This window comes from Bidens hawaiensis, unplaced genomic scaffold (assembly GCF_021521415.1).
Source record: "Bidens hawaiensis isolate Kalapana, Puna unplaced genomic scaffold, B.hawaiensis_p1.1 tig00049063_1, whole genome shotgun sequence".
Lineage (NCBI taxonomy): Eukaryota > Viridiplantae > Streptophyta > Magnoliopsida > Asterales > Asteraceae > Bidens > Bidens hawaiensis.
Window position 1 is genome coordinate 1 of NW_027498780.1, and position 24,077 is coordinate 24,077.

Sequence of the window (24,077 nt, forward strand, 5' to 3'; positions counted from 1 at the left end):
ACGCTATATTCTAAGCCATTTACTACTTTACACACACATGGTTGCAATATTTTGAAAAACACACTACCTCACGTATAAAATTTGATCACTAAATTGCTTAGGTGATTTTTGACCAAAACAATGTGGCGCCCACCATGGGGCAACTGGTGTTTTTCATCCAAAAATTAATTCACAACCATAGTGCATTCAAACTCAATCCGAAAATGGCTTCATAATCAGAATCTACCTCTTCTCCAATGCCATCCTTAATCTCTGGAGTTTTATAGCCTCTTCATCCTCCACCTGCTGTTTAGAAAAAGGCAACCATTGCTGGGATACCCATCTTAGGATCCAAAGGATCAGGATCCTCCACCGCAAGGCGTGTCCTTATGTCCAACAATGAGATATTTGATATTTTATTGCAGATGAAGGATAACATGCAACAAAAAAAGGAGACCAACAAATGTTTCATAAGGGAACTCCAGGATATCAGGTCACAAGGGAAAAAACAGTATCGGAATCATCAACTCCGTTACATCCAAAGACTTTGGACCTTCGGGATCCTTTAGAATTTGTCATGACGATTTATTTCCCATGTAGTCAACAGTAGGAACTTCTGGGTCAATTCCATCTACCAAGATTAAGAATACTAGAGACCTCAACACTATTGTAGGATCCTCAACTGGAAATCCTGGCACGGAAGGAGCTACAAAAGCTAAGGGACTTGATCTCTAGCATTCCTGGGATAGTTCAACCGATACCCGATGCAGCTCTCAGCAGCCATAAGACTTCAAGATTTGTAAATCCTATTTGTGATCTCGAGTTCTCGGAACGGTTCTCGGCTCCTAACATGAAGCTATATAACGGGACTACGAATCCTGAAGAACATGTTGCTCAATATCGTGAAAGGATGGAGATCAACCACATCCATCAGGATATAAAAGAATCTTGTTTATGCAAAGAATTTGGTTCAACATTAACTAGAGCCGCCATGATATGGCTCTTGAGTGTTCTTCCTTTCTCTATTAAGTATTTTTCACATTTAATTAACCTGTTTAATAACTAGTTTTCTTGTAGCAGAAGCTTTGAAAGATTAACCAGTGATATATACTGGATAACTCAAAGTAATGATGAATCTCTCAGGGATTATATAAGAAAATTCAGTAGGGAAGCTTTGAAAATCCCCAACCTAGATGCAGCAACGGCGGTCCAAGCCTTCAAGATGGGACTCAAGAAAGATTGCTCATTTTATGAGGATCTCGTTATGAATCCTTGAAGGAACTTAAATGAAGCCCCATAAACAAGGCATTAAGATTTATAAGATTGAAAGAAGACAAGATGATCCAGCAAAGACTTAATGCTTCCAGCAGCTATAACTATCCAAACAGGAAGTCGGAATCCCCATCATCAAAATCATACACCCTAATCTAAGAATGACAACAACAGGGTCAATGTTATGCATAACGATGAGGATAACGAAAATTACCCTAAGATTAATGATTATTTTTTTTCTATAGGTTATCTGGACTAATGTGTTTTATGCAGGATCTTGGAGACAAGGCGAGATGGCCACAAGCAAACAAAAAGACCAATTCGTGGAAGGGTATATCCAAATGGTATGCCTTTCACGAAGATTTTGGTCACATAACAGAAGATTGTATCGTGCTAAGAAAAGAAATCAGTTATCTTCTAAGCCATGGCCATATAAAGAGTTACTAGGTAGAAAGAATAACAGAAGTCAGGATCACAAAAAGGCTCCAAAAAGGGCGGAACCCCACCTTTAGATGCTAGGATAGTAAACATCTTCTCCATCTCTGGTGGATCAGACATATGTGAAACTTCATATTCAGTAGTAAAAAGAAATGTTAAAATAGCCAAGGCCGAAAGACCAGAAGGGCCAACAAGAACTATGATGGTTTGTTTATTTCCATATATGTAGCTAACTATTTTGTGTGCAGGATCATGGTGGCGGCTTAGTAAACATCATCCAATTGAAAACATTGAAAATGATTAATATTCTTGAATCCGAGATTATAACAAAATCCTCAGTCCTAGTTGGTTTCAGTGGTGTAGCTAAAAGCACCGTGGGAGAAATTAAATTGCTTGTCTACGTCGAGAGAGTAAATTCTATCAAAAAGTTTTGTGTTATAGATGCTCTAACTTCTTTTAATATTATTTTGGGCTAACCATGGATACATGATATGAAAGCAGTCCGTTCAACATACCACTAATGTGTAAAAATGCCGACACCTTAGGAGTTGCCAAGATTCAAAGCGGCCAACATGAAGCAAAAGACTGCTATCAAAGTGCAACTAGACCCCAAGGATTCTCAAATGAACAATCGACCGCCAATTCTCTATCCAAAATTAACTAGCCCATGGTCCTCGTACCATTGAATCGCGCGACTACTTTACCCTTTCTGGATGATTTTTCAAATTTCAAATTTTTCACTCTATCAAACAAAGTCATCTATAATTATAAAATCATCAAAGCAATACGAATATAATTTAATATAAAATATAACCATCCATAAAAATATTTTATAAAGTAAAAATTTTAAAACCAAACACGATATTATAAATAATAGTACATCTTCTATAAATATAAATGGTTTTAAAAAGTTGTGTATCAAAGTCTTTGACCATCGCAATTTGTTTTTAATATAAAAAAAATGGTGGATGCTCAACAAAAGGGAATGCAAATAAAGTCAAAACCAATACTTAAGTGAAGATGCCTCCACTTAATTTGCCTTGATTCCCTTATTGATAAATTTAGTTATAATCACAAGGCAAATCTCATTTTTGAGCCATTCATAATGAACTAGTTCTTTTGGGTGAAATGTGGACTAGACTATCCACTTTTGACTGTCGAGATATCATACAACCATGTCTCCTTTACATTTCACTTTCCTTTTTGAGTATTTAATCATGTCACTTCACAACATTTTGACTAACCTCTTGCACATAAAAAACCAAAACAATACTCTTTATAATTCTTGAGTAATTATATAACTTCAGTCTTATTCTTCTCAAGATTAAGTAAAACAAGAGAATGAGTGTTTGTTTATTGGACACAAACACTTATAGTTAGTCCTAATCTCATACGGGTTTTTAACAATTTAAGGGATGTCAATGAGACAAATAATGGTAATCCTAGTTACACGATTGTGAAAAAAGTATCATAAACTCGTCGGGTATCTGATTACTTATTACATGTCGAGTCTAAATAATACGTCGGGCTTCTCAAAAACACATTTCTTACTACTTTAACTTTTATATAATTTTACTACGTAAATGAAAGTGGAATTCTAGGTTTTTATTACAAAGGAAAATAAAAGGTTTATGGGTACGGTTTGGGTTAGCGAGTCCATATATTTTGGAGATTCGGGTCAAATAGCACCTAATATTATAAACCTATAAAATATTTTAAATAATTTCATACATGATATCATATTCAAATACCCGAGTATTTTAGATTTTAGATTTCCTGATTCTCTTCCTCAAAATAGGTGCAAGAATTTGTAAACAAATAAGGATAATGGTCCAAAAAGGGTTCACGGATCACCTAATATAGTAATATACAATTTACAAGCCAAGATCACTTCACTTGTGCCCATAAATACCCATGAAGCATATCCTACACAAACCCACCAACATCATTCTCATTTTATCCTTTATTTATTGATCAAAAAACCTCACAATCTATTGCCTCAATATCTCTGCAATGGCTGCTGTTGTTGATGGTGATTACTTATTTCTACAATGACATCTTCTTGAACTAAATTAATATTTGTTGATTATAGCAGGTGAAGAACGTGAGATTCAGAAGAATTACTGGTTTGAAAGCACGGTCAAGTTCACCGATGAAGCCATGGCTTCTGATCTTGACAAAGAAGAAAGGGCTGAGGTACAGTTATAAATTTATAATATTCTAGAGTCCATGCATTTTATGACTTCTTTTTATAGTTGATTTGTTCATTAGATCATTTTGTTATTACAATTATTTTGTGGAGTTTTGTTTGTTATCAGTTATGGTCTTTTGGGGTCTCTGATTGGCCAAATTATATTTATTTCAAAGAATCTTGGAGGCATTTTGATTTTCTTTCTTTTTTCTTTTTATTATTATTATTATTATTATTATTATTATTATTATTATTATTATATTTTTTTTATTTTTCATTGTGGCCAATTGGGTTTTTGCTGACATTACTTTATTTGCAAATACCTTTTCTTTTGGATTCTTTAATCTCTACACCGGCCATGAATTGACATATAACAGTAACAATTTGTTTGAACATTTGTGATTTGTTCTAAGGCCATTTAGAAGGTATTTGAATAAGCTAAAAACATCTATAAAAGTATCAAGTTAATTATATGCATAAGTTCTTTAAAGCCTTCACTTTCTTTTCAAACATACAAACATCCTGCATTTTCACATCATCAACTTTTAGTTTTAATGTCTATATCCAAATTGTTTTTATAATAAAATACTTTTCTTATATATGGTGTTATTAAAATTAAACTAAAATAATAATATAATATGTATTTATTTCACAAATTACAAATTAAACATCATATATATATATATATATATATATATATATATATATATATATATATATATATATATTTCACAAATTATCCTGCATTTTCACATCATCAACTTTTAGTTTTAATTTCTATATCCAAATTGTTTTTATAATAAAATACTTTTCTTATATATCGTGTTATTAAAATTAAACTAAAATAATATATATATATATATATATATATATATATTTCACAAATTACAAATTAAACATTACAATTCTAAAACAAAAAATAATAATAAATCATAAAATACGTTTGTTACTTTACCCAATGATTAATACATTTGAAATGAATTAAAATTAAGTTAATTATGGCGTACAAGTCGCTAAATAACCATCCCCAAAGACACAACATATATGTGTGTGTGTTAAGTTTCCTTACAAAACACAAAACGATTACGAGGATAAATTATATAAATATAGTTTTTTTATCAACAATTTATATTTTTTAAAAACTTTTACTTTCTAGATAGAAATGTAAATGTTATTTACATAATAAAACAATTTAACTACTTTCGTCGTGTCCCCTTTCTCTTACAAAAAAAAATGGTTTAACTATTAACTAATGCGCATAGGTTATGTGTAGGTTATTTTTATTTATATTAAACTAATGTAAAAAAGAAAAACTAAAGCATCCAACCATTCCCATGCACATATAAAGTTTCTATCTAAGTGACTAAAGTATGTAAATTATATTTGATAATATAAGATAAATTTGCAATTTCATCCATCAAAAAACTGAAATTTGTATTTTGTGATCAATAATTGATGACGTAGTGTTCAATATAAGCAAAAGAGTCTAACTAGATCCCCGTCGAAGAAAAATCAACTACATAGTTTCTACATGTATATTGTAAGCAAGTTGAGACTTGAGAGAATTTATTATACCAAGACCATGTTAAGAACCTTTTCATAAAAAATAATAAGAAACTATATTGGTGTTATGATATCGACGGGTTATATATTATATGTAATCCAAGCTTTCATTAACATAATAAAATATATTCATCTTATATAATTACATAAAAAAGTAAAACGTGTCCTATTCATAAAATAACCCTTTACTTCATCTTGCATTATTTGTAATGCATGGATTGACATGTTCATTTTGATTCCATTAATTTAGGAGGCTTTTCATGTGTGTTTTGCAAGTGATATTGATAATAATCCAAACCTGATAACTAGTTGTAATAAGGCGCGCTTAATTAGTATTTGGATGTGTTTAAGTTACTTGATATTGTAATAATCATATAAACAGATGTTTGTGTAGTTTTGCAAATTTTAATTATTTAAGAAGCTAATATATTATATATAACAAACGTATCCGGTAAGATCCCACTTAAAACATATAATTAATGTATATAAAACGACTAAATCGGTCCCAAAACACAAATTTTAAATCCTCAATCTTTTAATATGCTTCTCACATAGACAATTTTGGTAGGTACTGTCACTACTTCCACCCTATGAAGGGAAAAGTGTCCTTGAACTAGGAGCTGGTATTGGTCGTTTTACGGGTGAATTAGCCAAAAAGGCGGGGAAAGTAACCGCCGTTGATTTCATTGAAAGTGTGATAAAAAAGGTAAATATTATTCATCATGGAAAATAAGCTATATTTATTTATGGGTTATTATTAATATTTGAATTTATAATTCTTGTAGAATGAAAGCATCAGTGGGCACCATAAAAATGTGGAATTTATTTGTGCTGATGTTACCTCACCAGACCTAAACTTTCCAGCTGAATCATTGGATTTAATATTTTCAAATTGGTTATTGATGTATCTTTCTGATAAAGAGGTGAGTCTAAGCATGAATAAACATACGAGTCATGTTCACGTTGACACCCTAACACGGGTCATGACACAACTTTATGAAATTAATGTAGTGTTAATGTTTTTAATACCATAGGGTTACTTTGTCGTTACTCCTATTATTTATTCAACCAAAGGGCTAAAAAAACTTTTTTTTTCTATAATTCGTGATTATAGGTTGAATGTATTGCTGAAAGACTTTTGAAATGGGTGGAAGTGGGAGGATATATTTTCTTCAGAGAGTCATGCTTTCATCAATCTGGAGAACATAAACGAAAACACACCCTGGCACACTACCGTGAACCTAGATTCTACACCAAGGTGAATGTGCATACTCACCTTATGCTGAAGAAATGCTTTATTATTTGTCAAAAGTATCTAAACTAATGTTTGATAGGACAAATAATGAATGTTTTGACTTGTGAGCTCAAATGGATGCTGTCAAGTTGTTTATAACTTTACAAAAATTGTCCAATGAATGTGTAAATCTTAAATGGTTTTCTTGTTGAGTGGGTATGGTTGTGTAGATCTTCAAGGAATGTCACACATCCGATGCATCTGGTAACGCCTATGAACTCTCTCTAATCGGGTCCAAAAGCATTGAAGCTTATGTACGTCACAAGAAAAATCAGAATCAGGTACTCCCTTTACTATGATTTTTTTTTTCAAAATTGGCAAAACATAAATAATAATAATAATAATAATAATAATAATAATAACAACAATAATAATAGTAGAAGTAATAGTAATTAGTGACACTAAATTAATGAATTTATAAGTAAATTGGTCAAAATTATCACCACGATTGTAGATCTGGTGGGTATGGCAAAAGGTGACGAATGCTGAGAATGATAGGGGCTTCCAGCAATTCCTGGATAATGTGCAGTATAAAAACAATGGCATATTACGCTACGAACGCATATTTGGACCCGGGTTTGTGAGCACAGGAGGAATAGGTATATCAAATTTTCTTTTGTCAACTTATAGTATTTTGTATATTTTCATTTTGTTAATTTTTTTAATGAAACTAAAAGAGTGCGTTCGTTTCACGGAATTTTTTTAAAAGAATTGGAATTGGATAGAATGTTTGAAAATCCGTATCATGCGTGTGGTTGGTTAATATGTTATTGGAATTGTAATCTTCTTCATTCTATTCATCTCCCTTCAATCTATTAGCATATAAATAATAAAATAACAAAAAATAATAATTTAAAAAATCTAAAAAAAAATATAAGAAAATTGATTAAAAATTGAAAAAAGAAATAATAAAAAACATAAAAATATATAAAATAACAATATATATATATATATATATATATTTCTAAAAATAATAAAAAAATTAAAACTAATATAGAAAATATAGAACTACTAAAAAAATTGAACAAAATAATAAAAAACAAATATATATGTTTTTATGCTTGTCACACAATAAAACGTCATAACAATACCAAAAACAAGCATTTGATTAGGTTAAGTCCAAAAACTTTTATTACCCATCTTCATCATACTATGTCTAGACTAATGATAAATTAAGCATATTGTCGCATCTACTAATTAAAACATATCATACTAAAACCAATGTTCAAACATACGATTAGAAAGTTTTCAAATGAGAATAAAAGTCGTTCCAACATATGACGACAAGTTGTAAACACCACTAATAAAAGTACCAAAATACGAACATATGACATAGCCAAACTTTTACTTAGACATCAAAAACCTCACCCAATCCTCTCTTTCTTGTTCACCCAAATCCCAAAAGGTCGATACCCTATTGAGTCACTTTTGGTTTCTTCAATAGCTCTGAACTTTTCCAATTGAGACAAAGATACCATTTTTTTAATCTCAGAAGTGATCATTGTTGTTTTGTTTTCTTTCTCAAGTTCATACTTTATCCCTCTACACTCAATTCGGCCGACGTTTCCTTAAGACGATCACCAAATAAGACAACCACATCATTGAACTTTTGAAACAAAGAATTAACATGGCTTGCACGTTTCCTCTTCTTACCTCGACCACTTGCATTAGTGCCTTCATTTGCTGAAGAGTGTCGAATACGTGGTTTATCTATTTCGTATTTGACTACCAACATGCAAAGTGAAAGCATAAGCAAGGAAACAGTTGTAATAAGTTGGTTCCACCATGCCAAAATCAATGTCATGTTCCTTTGGTTACGTTTTGCGAGTTTGTAAACTAAGTCGAGTCATTTCCTATTTACACGTTACCAACACACAATGAGTAAATATTTTTTTAAACAACTATATTATGATAATTTATATCTACCAAATTATATCAAAGTATTTCATGACGCACAAATCTGGATGAAGCATTTCATCAAACAGTTGGTGTAAATAGTTCAAAATTTCAAAAGCTTTTGATAACCCTTTGAAAAGTATCCACGATTAATCTAAACCCATGTTTAAAAATGAATAATAAGAAGGATACTAGACATAAAAGTTGGTTTTTGAAATCAACTTTGATAGAAGATCATAACACTCAACAATGGTAGACCAATCTTAATAGCCAAAATTAGCTACAAAATCATATATGAGATGCAAGAAATCAAACAAAAAACATAAATTAGACAAGTATTAAACGAGAATTTAAACACAAAACAGAAATTAAAGTATAAGACCAAGAAAACCAAACCCGTGGTGGAGAACGGTGATGGAGAAGAACAGCGGTGGAGGTAGATGAGCAAGACGGTGGTTCACGGTGGTGGAGAGCGGCGGTGGAGCACGGTGGTGGAGATTGGCAGTAGTGGGTGAAATGGCTGGTTAGGGTTTAATAAAACATTCCTTACATTTTTGTAAGATTCCTTTCATTCCCATTCCTTCATTTACTGAAACAAACAAACTAATTCATGACATTTAAAATCTCATTCCTTATAATTACTTTCAAAATCCGTGAAACGAACAGATTTCGCATTTGATAATAATTTATTTTATACAAGCTCCTCAAGCTGGTTTTCTAGATTAATATGCTCTAAAATCTAAAACCTCATCTGAATTAACCATATAATGATATAATCATCTACGCAGTCCTATAAGTTGTAAACTGATTTATTGAGCACAAACTTTGGTGTTCTGAGTAAAACTTGTAAAAACTATGAGCAGACACCACAAAAGAATTTGTTGCAATGCTGGACCTAAAACCAGGGCAGAAAGTTCTAGACGTGGGATGTGGGATCGGAGGAGGCGATTTCTATATGGCCGAAAACTTTGGTGTTGATGTTGTTGGCATTGATCTTTCTGTTAATATGATCGCTTTTGCTCTTGAACGTGCGATTGGCCTCAAATGTTCGGTTGAGTTTGAGGTTGCTGACTGTACCAAGAAATCTTATCCTGACAGCACGTTCGATGTCATCTACAGCCGTGATACTATCCTCCATATTCAAGTAAGCTTCTAATTATTGTAACAGATTATAAATTATAACTATGTTTATCTTATTCGTTTATGTTATGTTTTTTTTTTCTAGGATAAACCTGCATTGTTTAGAACCTTTTATAAGTGGTTGAAACCAGGTAGCAAAGTTCTTATTACCGACTATTGCCGAAAATCTGGAACACCATCTGAAGATTTTGCAAAATATATCAAGCAAAGAGGATATGATCTACATGATGTAGAAACCTATGGCCAGGTAAATAAAAAAACTTTTTGTTAGGCTTTATGCAAGTATTGTGTATATTGACTATTTTACTTGTATTCTTTAGATGCTTAGAGATGCAGGATTCGAAGAGGTGATCACAGAGGATCGAACAGAACAGGTTCTTTCATATATCTGCCACACTAATTATTCATAAAAAGTTATATTTCAACCTGCTAAAAAGTTACATGTTTTTACCCGTTATCCAACCCGTTTGATATTTTGGTAGTTCAAGGAAGTCCTTAGGAGGGAACTCGAAAGAGTGGAGAACGGAAAGGAAGAATTCATCCACGACTTCACAGAAGTGAGTGCGCTTACTTGAAAATTTACACACAATAATTACTTACTGACACGAGGGGGGTAAATGTGAATCTGATAATGTGTTTATGTTGAACATGATATATGTAGGAGGACTACAACGATATTGTTGGAGGTTGGAAGGCGAAGCTAGTGAGGACCGGCTCTGGGGAGCAGAGATGGGGCTTGTTTTTTGCAAAAAGGAAGTGATTGCATTCGAATGGAATGGTGTTTTACATTTTCAAAATAAATGACTAGTGTTGAGGCTCTATGTTGTAATTTAAGCCATCCTAGTCCTTGTCTTGTAGAACTGTGATGTGTTGATCTTTAATGCATAATAATCACATTATGTGAGCTTTCAAATGGCTAAACAAGCCACCTTTAAAACAGAGCCCCTTTTTCTAAAAAGAATATATAATCGATACTAGGATTGATCATCTCTAACCCAACGACATAAAAACATTCATAAACACGTCTAGTCAGCTGTCATATCATATTTTCCTCCGTCCATCAAAAACACTCAATTTCCCCAAGACTCCAACCTTGAATATTTTGTCATGAACTTTACATTTATTTTCATACTCAAATTCATTTTTATAGCAAACTGTTTTCTTAACGTATTTAAATAATTATAATTAAGTGTATTTAAAAACATATATCACATCAAAATAAAAAAAAAATAATTTAATAATTAAAAATTGCATAAGTTGGACACTAAAATTTCAAACCTCAAAAGCTAAACTTACGATTAAAAATAATAACAAAACGCAACATAATTTAAACTATTATATTTTCTACTTAATTGTTCCAAAGTGCTTAGTGAACAGTGAACTTCATTATCACATAAGAGTTAAAACACTTCTGAGTATTTCCTCTAAATAAAGTATTGTTTGGCCTCTGCAACCAAAATTTGACATGTATAATAAATTTGTAAAACTAAACACTTCGATTATTTTTTCAAAAAAAAAAAAAAAAAAGTCAAAATCATAAATAGTTGGTCAAACATTATTCAAACCATACACAAACTTCACCAACTTATCATCACCTACTTCCAAACCAAAAACATTTAACCCCTTACTCAACAGAGAATTCATACACCATAGTATGCTCATATTTCTCACCAGGCTGAACCACAACCGACGGAAAAATCGGTTCGTTAACCGCGTTTGGAAACCCCTGCGTCTCCAAACAAACCGCACTGTGTTTCCCGTACACTGCTCCCCCTTTACCAACAATCCCGTTCACATAATTAGCAGTGTAAAACTGCAATCCTGGTGCATTGGTCCACAGATCAAGAACCCGAGAGCTAACTGGGTCCTTAAGTTTTGCAGCATGTTTTAACCCCGCTTTTTCTTCCCCACAATCGAGCACGTAGTTATGGTCATACCCGATACCGACCTCGTGGATTGAGGTCCCGATTTTCTTCAGGGTGGTGAAATCGAACGGGGTTTGTTCAACAGGCTTGATTTCGCCAGTCGGGATTTGGGTTTGGTCAACGGGTGTGATTTGTTTTGCAAATATTTGGGCTGAATGGTCGAGAATGGTACCAGAGTTGTGGCCTGCTAGATTCCAGTAGGTGTGTTGTGCTAAACTCACCGGGGTCGGTTTATTCTCGGGAACCGCTTCCATGTCGAGACGTAATGTGGTTTTTGAAGTGAGTGTGTAAGTTGCGGTGACTGAAAGATCTCCAGGGTAACCTGATTGCAACAACAATAGTCAGAATCAAATTAACAGAAAAAAAAAATGTCTAGTTTGTCAAGAAATTAGAACAAAAAATTACTAAAAAGACCATTTTTTAGATTAAATTTCATAAATCCGGTTAAAAACAATAATAAAAAGAAAAAAAACCCTTAAATATGCAATTTTGTCTACTTGGTATGGAAAAAGATTATTTGGCCCGTAAATAATTAGATAATCCTCTACCGGAGGTCTTAGGTTCGAATCCAACTGTCTTATTCTTTGGTCCACAAGTTCTCTAACATGTTTTACCAAAAGAGATTAATAAAATAATTGATAATGAGAAGAAACGGAATCTGTCTATCCAAACACTAAAAACCAACCATCAAAACTTAAAGTCGAAAATAATCAGATAATCAGCTTCAAAATGCAGTATGAGAGAGAACGGGATTACCTTCTTCCCCATCACGAGCATGATATTTAAAGGTTATTGAAGGATTGTCGCCCTGCTTATGTTCTGCGACTTCCCAGACGACCTTATCAAATCCTTTAAGCCCGCCTACAAACAAGAAAACAAAGAAAAGCAAAAGAATTAAATACAACTGCAATAAAATTAATAGTTTACATCATTTCTTTGCCTTGGATTCTGTGTGACACCTACTTTACAACCCAAGTTAGAAATTTAAATCAAACTCAATCAAAGTGGCGGACCCGGGAATTTTTTTTACCACCGGTACTCAAATTTGATGTTCGGATGTCCAAGACATTATTTTATCAGGTCGGGTCATTGAAACTAACCAAAATTGACCAATTTGATTTGAGGATTTTTGTTGTTTATCTGTTTCTATAATTTCTTTTAACTAAATTAAACCTGGCAAGACACAAACAAATTTAACACCAAATATACAAAAAGACACTAAACCGATTAACATTACAGTGCGAATTATATTCTGGGATGCAGAACAAAATATTATGTTTTTCAATTCTTAAGATTGCCATAGCCCCATTTAATGCTCTTTAAATTTTTATATATATATTTTTTATCACAATGGCTGCATTATTAAGTACTTATTTATGGTTTCTAGAGTTTTGGTACAATACTAAAACAAGTAGATAGCCTATAGGTGTTCACGGTCTGATTCGGCCGGTTTTGACAAAAAGTTTGCGCCGAACTGCTAATTACAGTTTTGGAAAATCAACATAGCAAAACCGGCCGGTAATTATGGCGGACTGCACACACACAAAGTTTTGTTAACATGTGTAATATGATCATGAATACAATACATATACATTATTTCATATTCTAACTACTGAAAAATAAATAAATTAAAAAAATTACACAGCCCTAATATTTATAGAAAAAATAAGGAGATCTCGGCGTACCGTGGAGACTGTTTGGACCGTTGTTAATTGGCAGAGTATGCTCGGTCCCGTTGAGCTTGAACTTCCCTTGTTTAATCCTGTTTGCGACCCTTCCAACGATGCAACCGAAGTAGGGCGCAACGTGATTCTGATGAAACATAAATGCAGCAGAGCATATATCGATAATCAAATTTAAAATATAGTAGCAAGAGCACATGTCATTCTAGAAAGGGATAAAGGGTTTATAAACTGATTTGGTGCCCTAATTTTGCAATAAATAATTGGAAGTGAAGTGACTGACCAGATAGGGATCGAGAGTGTCAAATCCAAGAACAACATCATCCAATTTCCCTTCAAAATGAAATTAAAATTAAAATTAAAATTTCAAATATCAGCTGAAAATTGGGGGGTGGTAGCTACCGTGTTTATCTGGGAGGAATAGGGAGGTGATGGTGCAGCCGTGGTTGGAGACAATGAGCTTCATTGTGCCATTGTTGAGTTCCAAAAGCTGTGGTTGATTGTCATCTGCCATAGTTGGATATTTTGTTTCTGAGAGATGAGATGATTGCAATTTTTATACAGGGAACAGAAAACATGATGGGCCCACGTCAGTCAGTCAGTCAGTCAGTCTAGGGTCATGTGACAATGCTCAAATCTAATCCAAATTTTAACTCTTATTCATAACTCAATCAAAATAATACTAGTTATGTATCGGAACCATATTTAAAAAAATCATACATATGTTGAAATAAGTTTCAAAATTTTTAACGGAATGTTCATAAAAAAAAAATGTAAACAAAACTATGTTTTTAGATTTTTATAACAAAAATACTAAATATTACAATTTATTAGAAAAATCAATTTATATGTGAAATTAATTGTTATAAAGAAAAAGAAAGTCTAACATAAACCGGTAGTTATTTGCCATGCGTCCTTATCTAATACTAAAAAATTCACAACCAAAATCAACCCAAGGTTAGTGGAGAAAGCGGGTTGCTGTTTTTGGTGACCTTTCCTTTTCTTTATAATTTTTTAGACAACCCAATCCAACCTAAGGTCAATAATAAATGTAGTCTAACATCTATATCTATATATCTTATACTAAAACAAAATAATATGCCTTATTTTTATTGGATGACTTTCCTATTTTCTATAAATAACAAAGTCTCTTAAAACTTCTAACTGATAAAATAATTCTAAAAGAAATCTTAAAATTGACCATGTTTAAAAAGTCAACAATCATATGTTCAATGTAATATGTTTACGTTATGCATTTCTTAATCATTTTTCTCTTCAATATGGTAAGTTTGAAAATTTTATTTAGTATTGTATTTGTTATGGTAACTTTTAATGATATAATAATCAAGTTATTACTTATTTGTGATAAGAATATATATTATTATGGTAAGTGTTCATCTCATATCATAGTAACTTTAAATTTTTCAATATAGTAAGTTAAATTTTAATTGAAATTTCCGTTTATTATGATAAATTTAAATGATAAAGTAATTACGTTATAACTTATTTATGGTTTGTATAAAGTAATATATATGTTACTTTGGATTTGAAATTTTAAATAAGATGAATTTTGTAAGTTTTAATTTTTAAATGATTTTGTTTCATGTTTTTCAAGAGTTTGAAGTTCTTAACGGTATGTTACGTTTTCACATAGATTATGCTACATGTTTAATACTTACGGACTTTTAATACTTTTCCTTTCTTGGTTTTTCTAACAAAGCATTTGGATGTGCATAGACAACATTCTATTTATTTGGCCGAGCCGAGCTTCAGCTTGGTTACAAAAATGAGTTGGCTTAACTCCGGTCATTTGAAATCAAATTTTTTAGCTAATTTTTTCAAGCGAGCTACGACTTACGAGTTTTTTCAACAGCCCTACTTTGTTATGGTTTATATATTTTAAATAAATTCAAAAGAAATATTATACTATTACGTCAAACATGTACATTTATAAATTGTTAACTACTAAATGTATTTGCAATTTACTATTATACTAATACTTTTAAAAAAAATGTAAGTTAATCATAAAATTTAATAAATTATATTAATATTAAAATATTAAAGTAAATGGATAATAATATACCACCATTTTGGTTTTTTATGTAATAACTCTAAAATTTAAATTTATAATAAGTTCTTAGACGTTTCACTTTCCTTATTTTATGAATTAAATTCATTTTTTTTTCGAACGGTAATTAATTATCTTATTAATTATCTATATTTTTAATTATATATTGTTATAAATAGGCAATAATAATCTATTATATATATAAACGAAAACCAAAAAATCATACGTGTCGCGATGTAGTCGCTCCCCCTTTTATGGAAGATATCAGATTTCTTGGTTTTTAAATGGAGACCTCTCATTGATTTAACCTAAATTCATGGGTATGGGTCTTATCAAAACCAGATAGTTCTTAAATGGGTTATAACATCTCATTAAATTAAAAATTAATTTTACCAATTATTTGATATGAAAATCCTACAAAATAGGAATATACTAAAATTTAATATCCAATTTAAAAAGAAAAAGATATTATTTATAATTAATAAACAATTTTATAGTAAAAAACATAACCGAGTCATGGGTCACCAAATCCAGATAGCTTTTAAACGGGTTATAACATATCATTTATTTATGAAACCTTTTTATCATCAAACCCTAAGTATATTATTAACTTTCTTACAATAAGGAAAATTAAAATCCAAAAAATAAATATTGAAAAACGAAAAATGTAAAACAACCATTCTCTCAAGCTATCAGATTACTTTATTTGTAAATAAAGGCTTCTCACGTATTTGACCCGAATTCACAGATAAAGTTATCACCAAATCCAAATAGCTCTTAAACGGGTTATAACATCTCATTATATTAAAAAAATAATCTCATCAAATATTTGATATGAAAATCTTATAAAATAGGAATATACTAAAAATTAATATCCTATTTTATTTTAAAAAAAAAGATATTATTTATAATTAAGAAACAAATTTTTAATAAAGAAAATAAACAGGTAATAGGTATCACCAAAACCAGATAGCTTTTAAACCGGATTATAACATATTATTTATTTGTGAAACCATTTAATCATCAAACCTCAAGTATATTAATTATTAACTTTCTTACAATAAATAAAATTAGAATCCAAATATAAATATATAAATATTAAAAACGAATAATGTAAAACTAAAATGCAAATATACATATATAAATATTAAAACGAATGATGTAAAACAACCCATGTAATACGAAGGATAAAATCTAGTTGCTAATATTTCATTAATTATCTTATTATTTATATGCCTTAAAAGTTATTCTCTTATTTATATGCAGTAATTTTTTATATTTATTCAGCGTATATAACTTTCTCAAATGTGAGATACATTCTAAAATTTATTTTCTATACTTACATATGGTTACTTTTCTGTATTGTTGTCATGATGGTTTGCTATGACTCATAATAATATGAATTTGGTAGCATACATTGTGTTGAGCATGAGTTACTATGAAGGAAATTGGTTAGGTTTAAAATGAATTGTTTGATCCATATTAACTCCTTTGCATAATTTAAAGTTGAAATAAGTTAAACTATATACAAGTTTTCTTTGTGGACTTAAAATAACCCATTTTTTTATTAAAGGCGTCAAATCTTCATATCTATATTGCATCTCCAATGTTTGTATTTATGTTCTTTTGTGTCCTCTATATAATAAGTCTAATCTCCATCTTGACTCGCTTTTCGATGAATGGTGTATTTTGTTGTATATGTGCTTTTATAAAATTACTACAAGTCATCATCGATCATATTTGTACTTGAGGAGTAAGTTTCTCATTCTAAGTCATCATAATATTTCCAATTTGAGAAGAAATAAGAAGCAATTGAAAAATTAAAAAGTTGTAATAAATTATCATTATGTTGATCCCCAAGTTAAAAAGTGTAAACCAAGAGTTCAAAAGATAATTCAATTACAAGAATTATCGAATTAACTACCAGATGTATTCACTGCCTAAATAGAGTGACTAGCTAAGTCACATATTACAACTACTAGTGCTCCAATAAATATTATTAAAAGGATAACCATACTTTGGTGATAAGTCTATGGCACGCGTGAAGCGTGTTAGACTATTCGGTTAAAAGAATAAAAATCCTCGAAAATGGAGCAAATATTGATAATGGTCGAGTTGAGGTATAATGAAAGATTCTCTTTAAAAGACGATTGACATGATTGTTCTAGAAGATAACCTCAGGTACCTAAAAATAAAAGAGATCTCAATAAACTATATCATATCTAGATATATATGGAATAAAAAAATCAACTTCATTAATAATTTTGTATAACACTTGAAATAATGAAAACGTTGAGGATCCAAAACTAAGTTCTGCTGATAAATGAGATATTAAAATGATTGCCAATATGAAAAGATGCAAATGATGTAGAACTGAATTCTCTCACAAATCTGCTAGTTTTTGGAGAAGTGGTCCATGCAACTAAATGTTGTAAAATATATGAGATATAAAAGAGTCTTTTGTGCGAAAGTGTGATAAGAAAAAATAAAATTAGGCAAGGTAAGGCATAATTAATGGCACAAAGATGAGGAGATATATTCTCCAGTGGTAGATGCAACACAATTTAATCAGGTAATACAAGAGAGAATTTATATGTATTTAATAAATATTATGATAATGAAATTTTTTCTTGAAGGATTTAAAATGCCAAAATCATATTTAATAAGTTATCAAGAACGGTATGATTGCAATATATAAATTCGAGGTTTAGTGCATGAAACATCTTAAGGATATAATTCCTATGCATCAATTAGCATTGGCAAAATTCAATAACTATGTACAAGAATGGTACAATATGAAATGATAATTATATAACTAAGGATGGCATATTTGAATATGATATGGTAAATAGATGCCAAACTCTAGAAGAGTAAATTTGTATACATGATTGGTTAACATAGACGGAAGTCCATGACGGATTGTAAAATGTCTTGAATAATATATTGTATACATAAGAAGTCAACATGGAAGGAAGTCCATGACAAATTATAAGTGCATGAAGCATTTAAACTAAAAGCTCTAGAAATTTATTATATGAAATTAACAAGTATTATATGTGAACTACAAAAGCCGAGCCAGAAAGGATATGATCAACTCAGTGATATCTCGTGGAAGATAGGTATGAATATGATGTATTCGGTCTATGTGTTGATAATTTAGTATTAATCAACAATATCATGTTGATGATTGCATTATATCTCATAAAGAGATGGTATGTGGTCGAGCATTTGCATAATGATATTTTTATACATCAGTTAAACTACATTAAGAAGATGTTGGAACATTCTAATATAGAGAAGGTTCATCTCTATAATGGTTAAAGTTTTAAATCATTTGGTATAGAACAAGCCACCATGATCATCTTCTATCAAGAAATGGAAGTTACTCGGCCAGAAGTATCATAGTTAATTGTAATTGATGCAATATTTCTTGCTAGTTATACACAACTAGATATATCCTATCGATATAGTATGTTTCTAGTGAGAAGACATCGAAATGAGCTAAAATAATTATTTTGATACATGCAAGGTATGCAATATATGAATTTATAATTTGCAAACCCATCAAAAAGGTTTGGCTAGTCGTATTGATGCAAGGAATGCAATATAACAAAGTTATAGATGTTTTGCTATTTATTTACAAGAAGACGCACTACAAGTCACTTATTTACAAGATGAGAAAGTCTTACACAAAGATAGTACATCATTCCACCGAATAAGGAAGTGTACACTACAAGATCAAGTGGTGAATTATCAACTCCAAAGTCTTAGATAAACATTCGCAGATGATCAGAACCCGTCACTTAAAGGATGTATAAATGAGGGGGAGTATTATACGTGTTGCACTCTTTTTCCTTTAGCTATGGTTTTATCTCAATGGGTATTCCTAGCAAGGTTTTTAATGAGGTAATATCACTAAGCGTATTTCATTATGTGGATAGTCAATGGGAGCGTTTTGAATACACTATAAAGTAGTGACTCTTCACATTCATAACCTCTACTTTTCATTATGTTTATAATAATGCTATAACCCTATTTTAGGGGTAGGGTATGCCAAACCCTTGCATGACCTTTTATTTATTACGTTATGTATTGCATTTGTTGCATTATTATTGTCTACTAAGGCCCAATGGGCTGGGGGGTTTGTGGAGGTAACCCCTAACCGGGCCTGGCCCAATATGGTTAGGGCTTCATGATGGTAGCCATGGAGTTCCTATATAAGGGGACTTCAGCTCTCATTTGAGGGATCATACTAGATTATCGCTATCTAGTCAAAAATGATAATAATCAGTCTCCTAATCACCTTAAACTAGTCATGGTAAGTAGGGTGTCGAACCACGAGGAGTTTGTGGTCAGTGTAATGTGAAACCGATTCCTAACATTATGAAGTACTATTCAAAGTGCTGATCACACTAGCAATTGATTTGGTTTTATATTAAACAGGTAACTTAACCAAAGAGTTAATCAATAAAACAAAGTAAATCACACCCGGGAATTCAAGTAAACAACTAATAGTATTCTCAAGCAACTTAACAGGTTAATTATCATTGGTCAACTAAAGATTGCTTAACGAGCTAAACCTTAGGCATCAACAATAGCAAACACACGATACTGGTTATCAAACGGTCCTTGCCAGTGTGACTTAACTAAGGGCAAGTGTATGCTTTCTTGCAACTAACTAGTCAACACAACCCTATGAGCAATTATTATAGCAACTGACAAACTAATCGTTCTGATCGACAAAAACCTAAACCGACTGAATGCACGGACATACTAAACATCAATACTCTTAGATTAATCAAAGACAATTACAATTAGTTGTTCTACTACATGAGAAAATAACTGAAAGATTACAAACTATACATCCCAGGTATGACTCGAAGGAACTAGTCGTGTTTCGTCATCTCTTGGTCTTCGATTTTGATGATATGGAGCATTTATATGACTTACAGATGATTGGAATTGATGGTAGGCTGCTCTTCTGCTCTAAAACTTCTCTGGGAACTGATTAATCACAATTAGGGTCGTCAAAACGTATTATAATCAAAACCCTAAGTTTTCCTGTCTGCGGGACCCATCACGTATCGCGATGGGTATCCCTTCTGGTCCATCGTGATACGCGATGGACCAAAAGTCAACAAATTTTAAATATTTTAATGGCATCATGATACGCAATGCCCTGTCTTCACACCCCATCGCGGTATGCGATGGGTGGCTTCACCGGCATAACCATTTTTCCATCTCGTGTTGCTTGCTTGACATCTAGGGTCTTCATCCCGTGCTCACATAGGTCCAAATTAATCACTTTAAGTACCTGTGACCTGAAATACAACAAACACATATGAAGTACCAAAGTTCCTAAGATAAACAATTAAAACAACTAAATTAAACAACCAAAATATATACAAATAAACCAAACATCTCATCCCCACACTCATCTTTTGGTTTCCCTCAAGCAAAACTCTAAAGCAAACATTAACCGCCATCATAAGTCAATCAAGTATCACCATTAATACTAGCAAGGTTTAAGGTCATACACAGTTTCCAAGACTGACACTTTCTAGATTGACAACCAACAGATATGGTTAATGCTTCAATAAAACTATAGAATCGTCCAGACAAGTATACTTTGTTTCCAGTTTAGGCATACATGTTCATACCCCTCACACTATCAACACTCCACTCGGTTTAATATCTGGACTAGCAAAAGATGTGCTAGTATATGTCTCTGTCCTCAAATACCAAATATGAGTAACAACTTAATATGCTTGCAAGTAAGTCTTATCTCCACCCATTACCCACCAGTTGCATAAAGACTCGGACTAAGGGTTTTGCTGAGGCTTATGCTTGGGTGTAGATTAGGCATATTTAGTGACTAAGGTGTATGAAACCCAGTTATACAACCCAATAATAGACAAACTAACATACAAATGAACTATTCTCACTATAGACTGCTATTTACAACTTAATACAATAAACTAATAACTTATTTTTGGCTTTTTGCTAATTTTTTTTCTAAACATTGGTAAATAACTACAACTCTGACACTCACATATTTACATAGTCTTCTGACTAAATACAACTCGATAAATACACTCGATAACGAACTGGATTTCATCACACAGTTAAAAATTTAAGTAAAGGCCAATGCTGAATCGGTGTGTAATGTAGGTTCAGTAAATAAATAGGTAAAAGGTCCAAATGGGCTCCTAAAGGATAATGTCGGTTAAGGAATTTTATTTAGTGAGGAATTATCTACTAAAGCGGGTTTTCTAAAGTCCAAATCTCCACACAGGTGGTGGTATTAAGATCTCGATAAGCATATAACAAGCAAGTTCTAATTTTGTAAAACATACTGGTTTCCCTCAATTTATGACAAGACATGTTTTATATCTATTATATAATATGTGTATTAAGTATAGGGGCTAATCTCACAAAATGTCTGGAATTAAGGGTTGCCGATATGAAACATGTATGCCCGTCCCCTTGACTCGTTATCCCTGCCTAAACGATTCCATTTTCAACTTCTCATTTTTGAAAACATTTGTCGGAAAAACTATCAAGAAGCTGAAAAACCAGCCATGACCAAAAACCTCTAACTTGGCATTAATAGCAATAATCAACAGTTAATAACTTAGGTTTCTGAATACTCGTCAAGATACAATTGGGCAAAAAATTCTCAATTTTCCCCCATCCGCATACTCCAGGTTGACACTGTCCTTAATGCTAAGATTTTAAAAAAGTTAACGAACATTTGAAGGATGGGGCTGAAATTGAATGTTTAACAATTTAAAACTCGGGAACTAATGTGATGGGCCTAAAACAAAAATTATACAATTACACTTGTAACATTTAAACTAAAAATAACAAAATAAATTATGAAACTGAAATCACCTGATAAGAATGACAATGCAATGCTAATCACGGCTCATAAACTCTTAACTCGTGACAAAAGTCTCCACCAATGACCAATACCGACTAACCCAATCTGCAAAAACCTCAAGACATATATAAGCAACCACTCACAAGTGTAAAACTTAGGTTTTTTAAGAGTTATAACATGCTATAAAAATCATTACCGAGCCGAATTAGTTAGTTTCAAAAATTTTTTTGTTAAACCAGTTAAAAATGATAAAAGACCTAACTCACTTTCGTAGGAATCACGGTTGCATTTAGAATATGCAACAATCCCTTTAAACCCCTGGTAGCCCACGTAGACGAGTGAGGTCTCGTGAGGGTTTAGAGCGGACTACACCCACAAACTTCCAAATACAACACAAATATACAAATATGATATCAAACATAGCAGACATTCATCAAACGATATATATACACATATATTATCTGACTGGTTACCCATACAAATTTTCCCAAATATAATATAATATTAATACAAACCATGATAATCAAAACAAAATAAAACGGAAAATAACGAAAACTGTAGCTGGCATCTGCTGTCACCTACTCCTCCATCTGAGCAGCCTCACCAGTTGGCTTCTCACCTGGTGCATCTCCACCTGTAGCGATAGAGTGATCAACTGCTTACCCTGCACCTTCTGCCTTAGCTCCTATGGCCTGTGCCCGATCTACAGCCTGCTGATGTATCTGTAGTGCAGCTGGGATCGGTACCTGCAGATGAGTAAATAAAATGCAGAAATAGTCGTCCTGGTGGGCCATGTGGACCCGCGTCTTTGTTTGCATCGCCATCTGCTGCTGATAGATCATATCAAGTGTGGCAGGCGGCGGCGGTGGCTGTTGTGGCTATCGGAGAGGGAACTGCTGCTGAGGCCTCATAATGCAGGGACAATGACGGGCTGTCGATGAGTAGGTATGCCCATCTAAAGCGCGACAGCCGTGTCTGTCCCCGGAGGTGGTGGTGCCTGAGGGCCCCGTCGTCCCGAGACAAGGGTAGATGGATCGTGTAACTCGCAAATCCCGGCCTTCCGGGCATCCTCAAGTGTATATGGGTCCGTGACAGGCCCTGGGTAAAGTCTGGGACGGACATCTCGAACGTTCGCCAGCCAAGAGCAAACGAAACAGCATGCGACTCGAAGAAGTCGGTGGGCACGTGTCGGAATGTGGAAAAGAACTCACGTGTGAGCTCGACGTCCCGGGCCCACCGAGCTCCTAACAGCTCCCGGACCAGCCCCGCATGGCCCACTGCACGGAGCAGTGTCCAGTCAACCGTACGATGTTGGAGGAGCTGCATCGCCATGAAACAGCGATACATGGTCTGCTCCTCCGATAATGGTGCAAACCGAAGCACAATATGGGGTCCGGAGGCCGTCACCCACGATATAATCCCGAACTGTGTCGGAAGTAATCGGGATCTCATCACCATCGTACCTAATGGCCCGTGGTGGTCGTACCACAGGCTGTGGGGGATCTGGCTCACCCCGCAGAGCAGGGACGGGACCGCGTCGTTCCTCCCTCGGCGGCCTCTACCTCGGCAGCTTACGCCCAGTGGCGCTGAAAGATCCAGGTACGTCTGACATGGCTGAAAAATAACAATACAAAATAAAAATAAAAACAACAAAGTTCGGGGATATCCTATTTACAAAACCATGAAGCCAGCTGTACCCGCCCGAATGAAGATTGAGTACGGGCTGGCAACCTAAAATCGATTAAC

At 32.8% G+C, this 24,077-nt stretch overlaps 2 protein-coding genes across 2 annotated transcripts; one reads left to right on the forward strand and one right to left on the reverse strand.

The window, feature by feature from the left end:
- Positions 1-3,643: 3,643 nt before the first annotated feature.
- On the forward strand, positions 3,644-10,586 carry LOC143597808 (phosphoethanolamine N-methyltransferase 3-like). The gene is made up of 12 exons (XM_077076201.1): positions 3,644-3,721; positions 3,785-3,885; positions 6,012-6,149; positions 6,229-6,366; positions 6,558-6,701; positions 6,908-7,018; positions 7,192-7,336; positions 9,497-9,777; positions 9,859-10,020; positions 10,094-10,147; positions 10,256-10,330; positions 10,435-10,586. The coding sequence occupies exons 1-12, from the start codon at positions 3,703-3,705 to the stop codon at positions 10,531-10,533; spliced, it is 1,467 nt and encodes a 488-aa protein (XP_076932316.1). The 5' UTR covers positions 3,644-3,702; the 3' UTR covers positions 10,534-10,586.
- A 702-nt stretch (positions 10,587-11,288) lies between these two features.
- LOC143597809 (uncharacterized) lies at positions 11,289-13,894 on the reverse strand. Its single transcript, XM_077076202.1, has 5 exons — positions 13,783-13,894; positions 13,664-13,713; positions 13,384-13,510; positions 12,455-12,559; positions 11,289-12,020 (listed from the first exon to the last, which is right to left on the reverse strand). The coding sequence occupies exons 1-5, from the start codon at positions 13,892-13,894 to the stop codon at positions 11,398-11,400; spliced, it is 1,017 nt and encodes a 338-aa protein (XP_076932317.1). The 3' UTR covers positions 11,289-11,397.
- Positions 13,895-24,077: the final 10,183 nt, after the last annotated feature.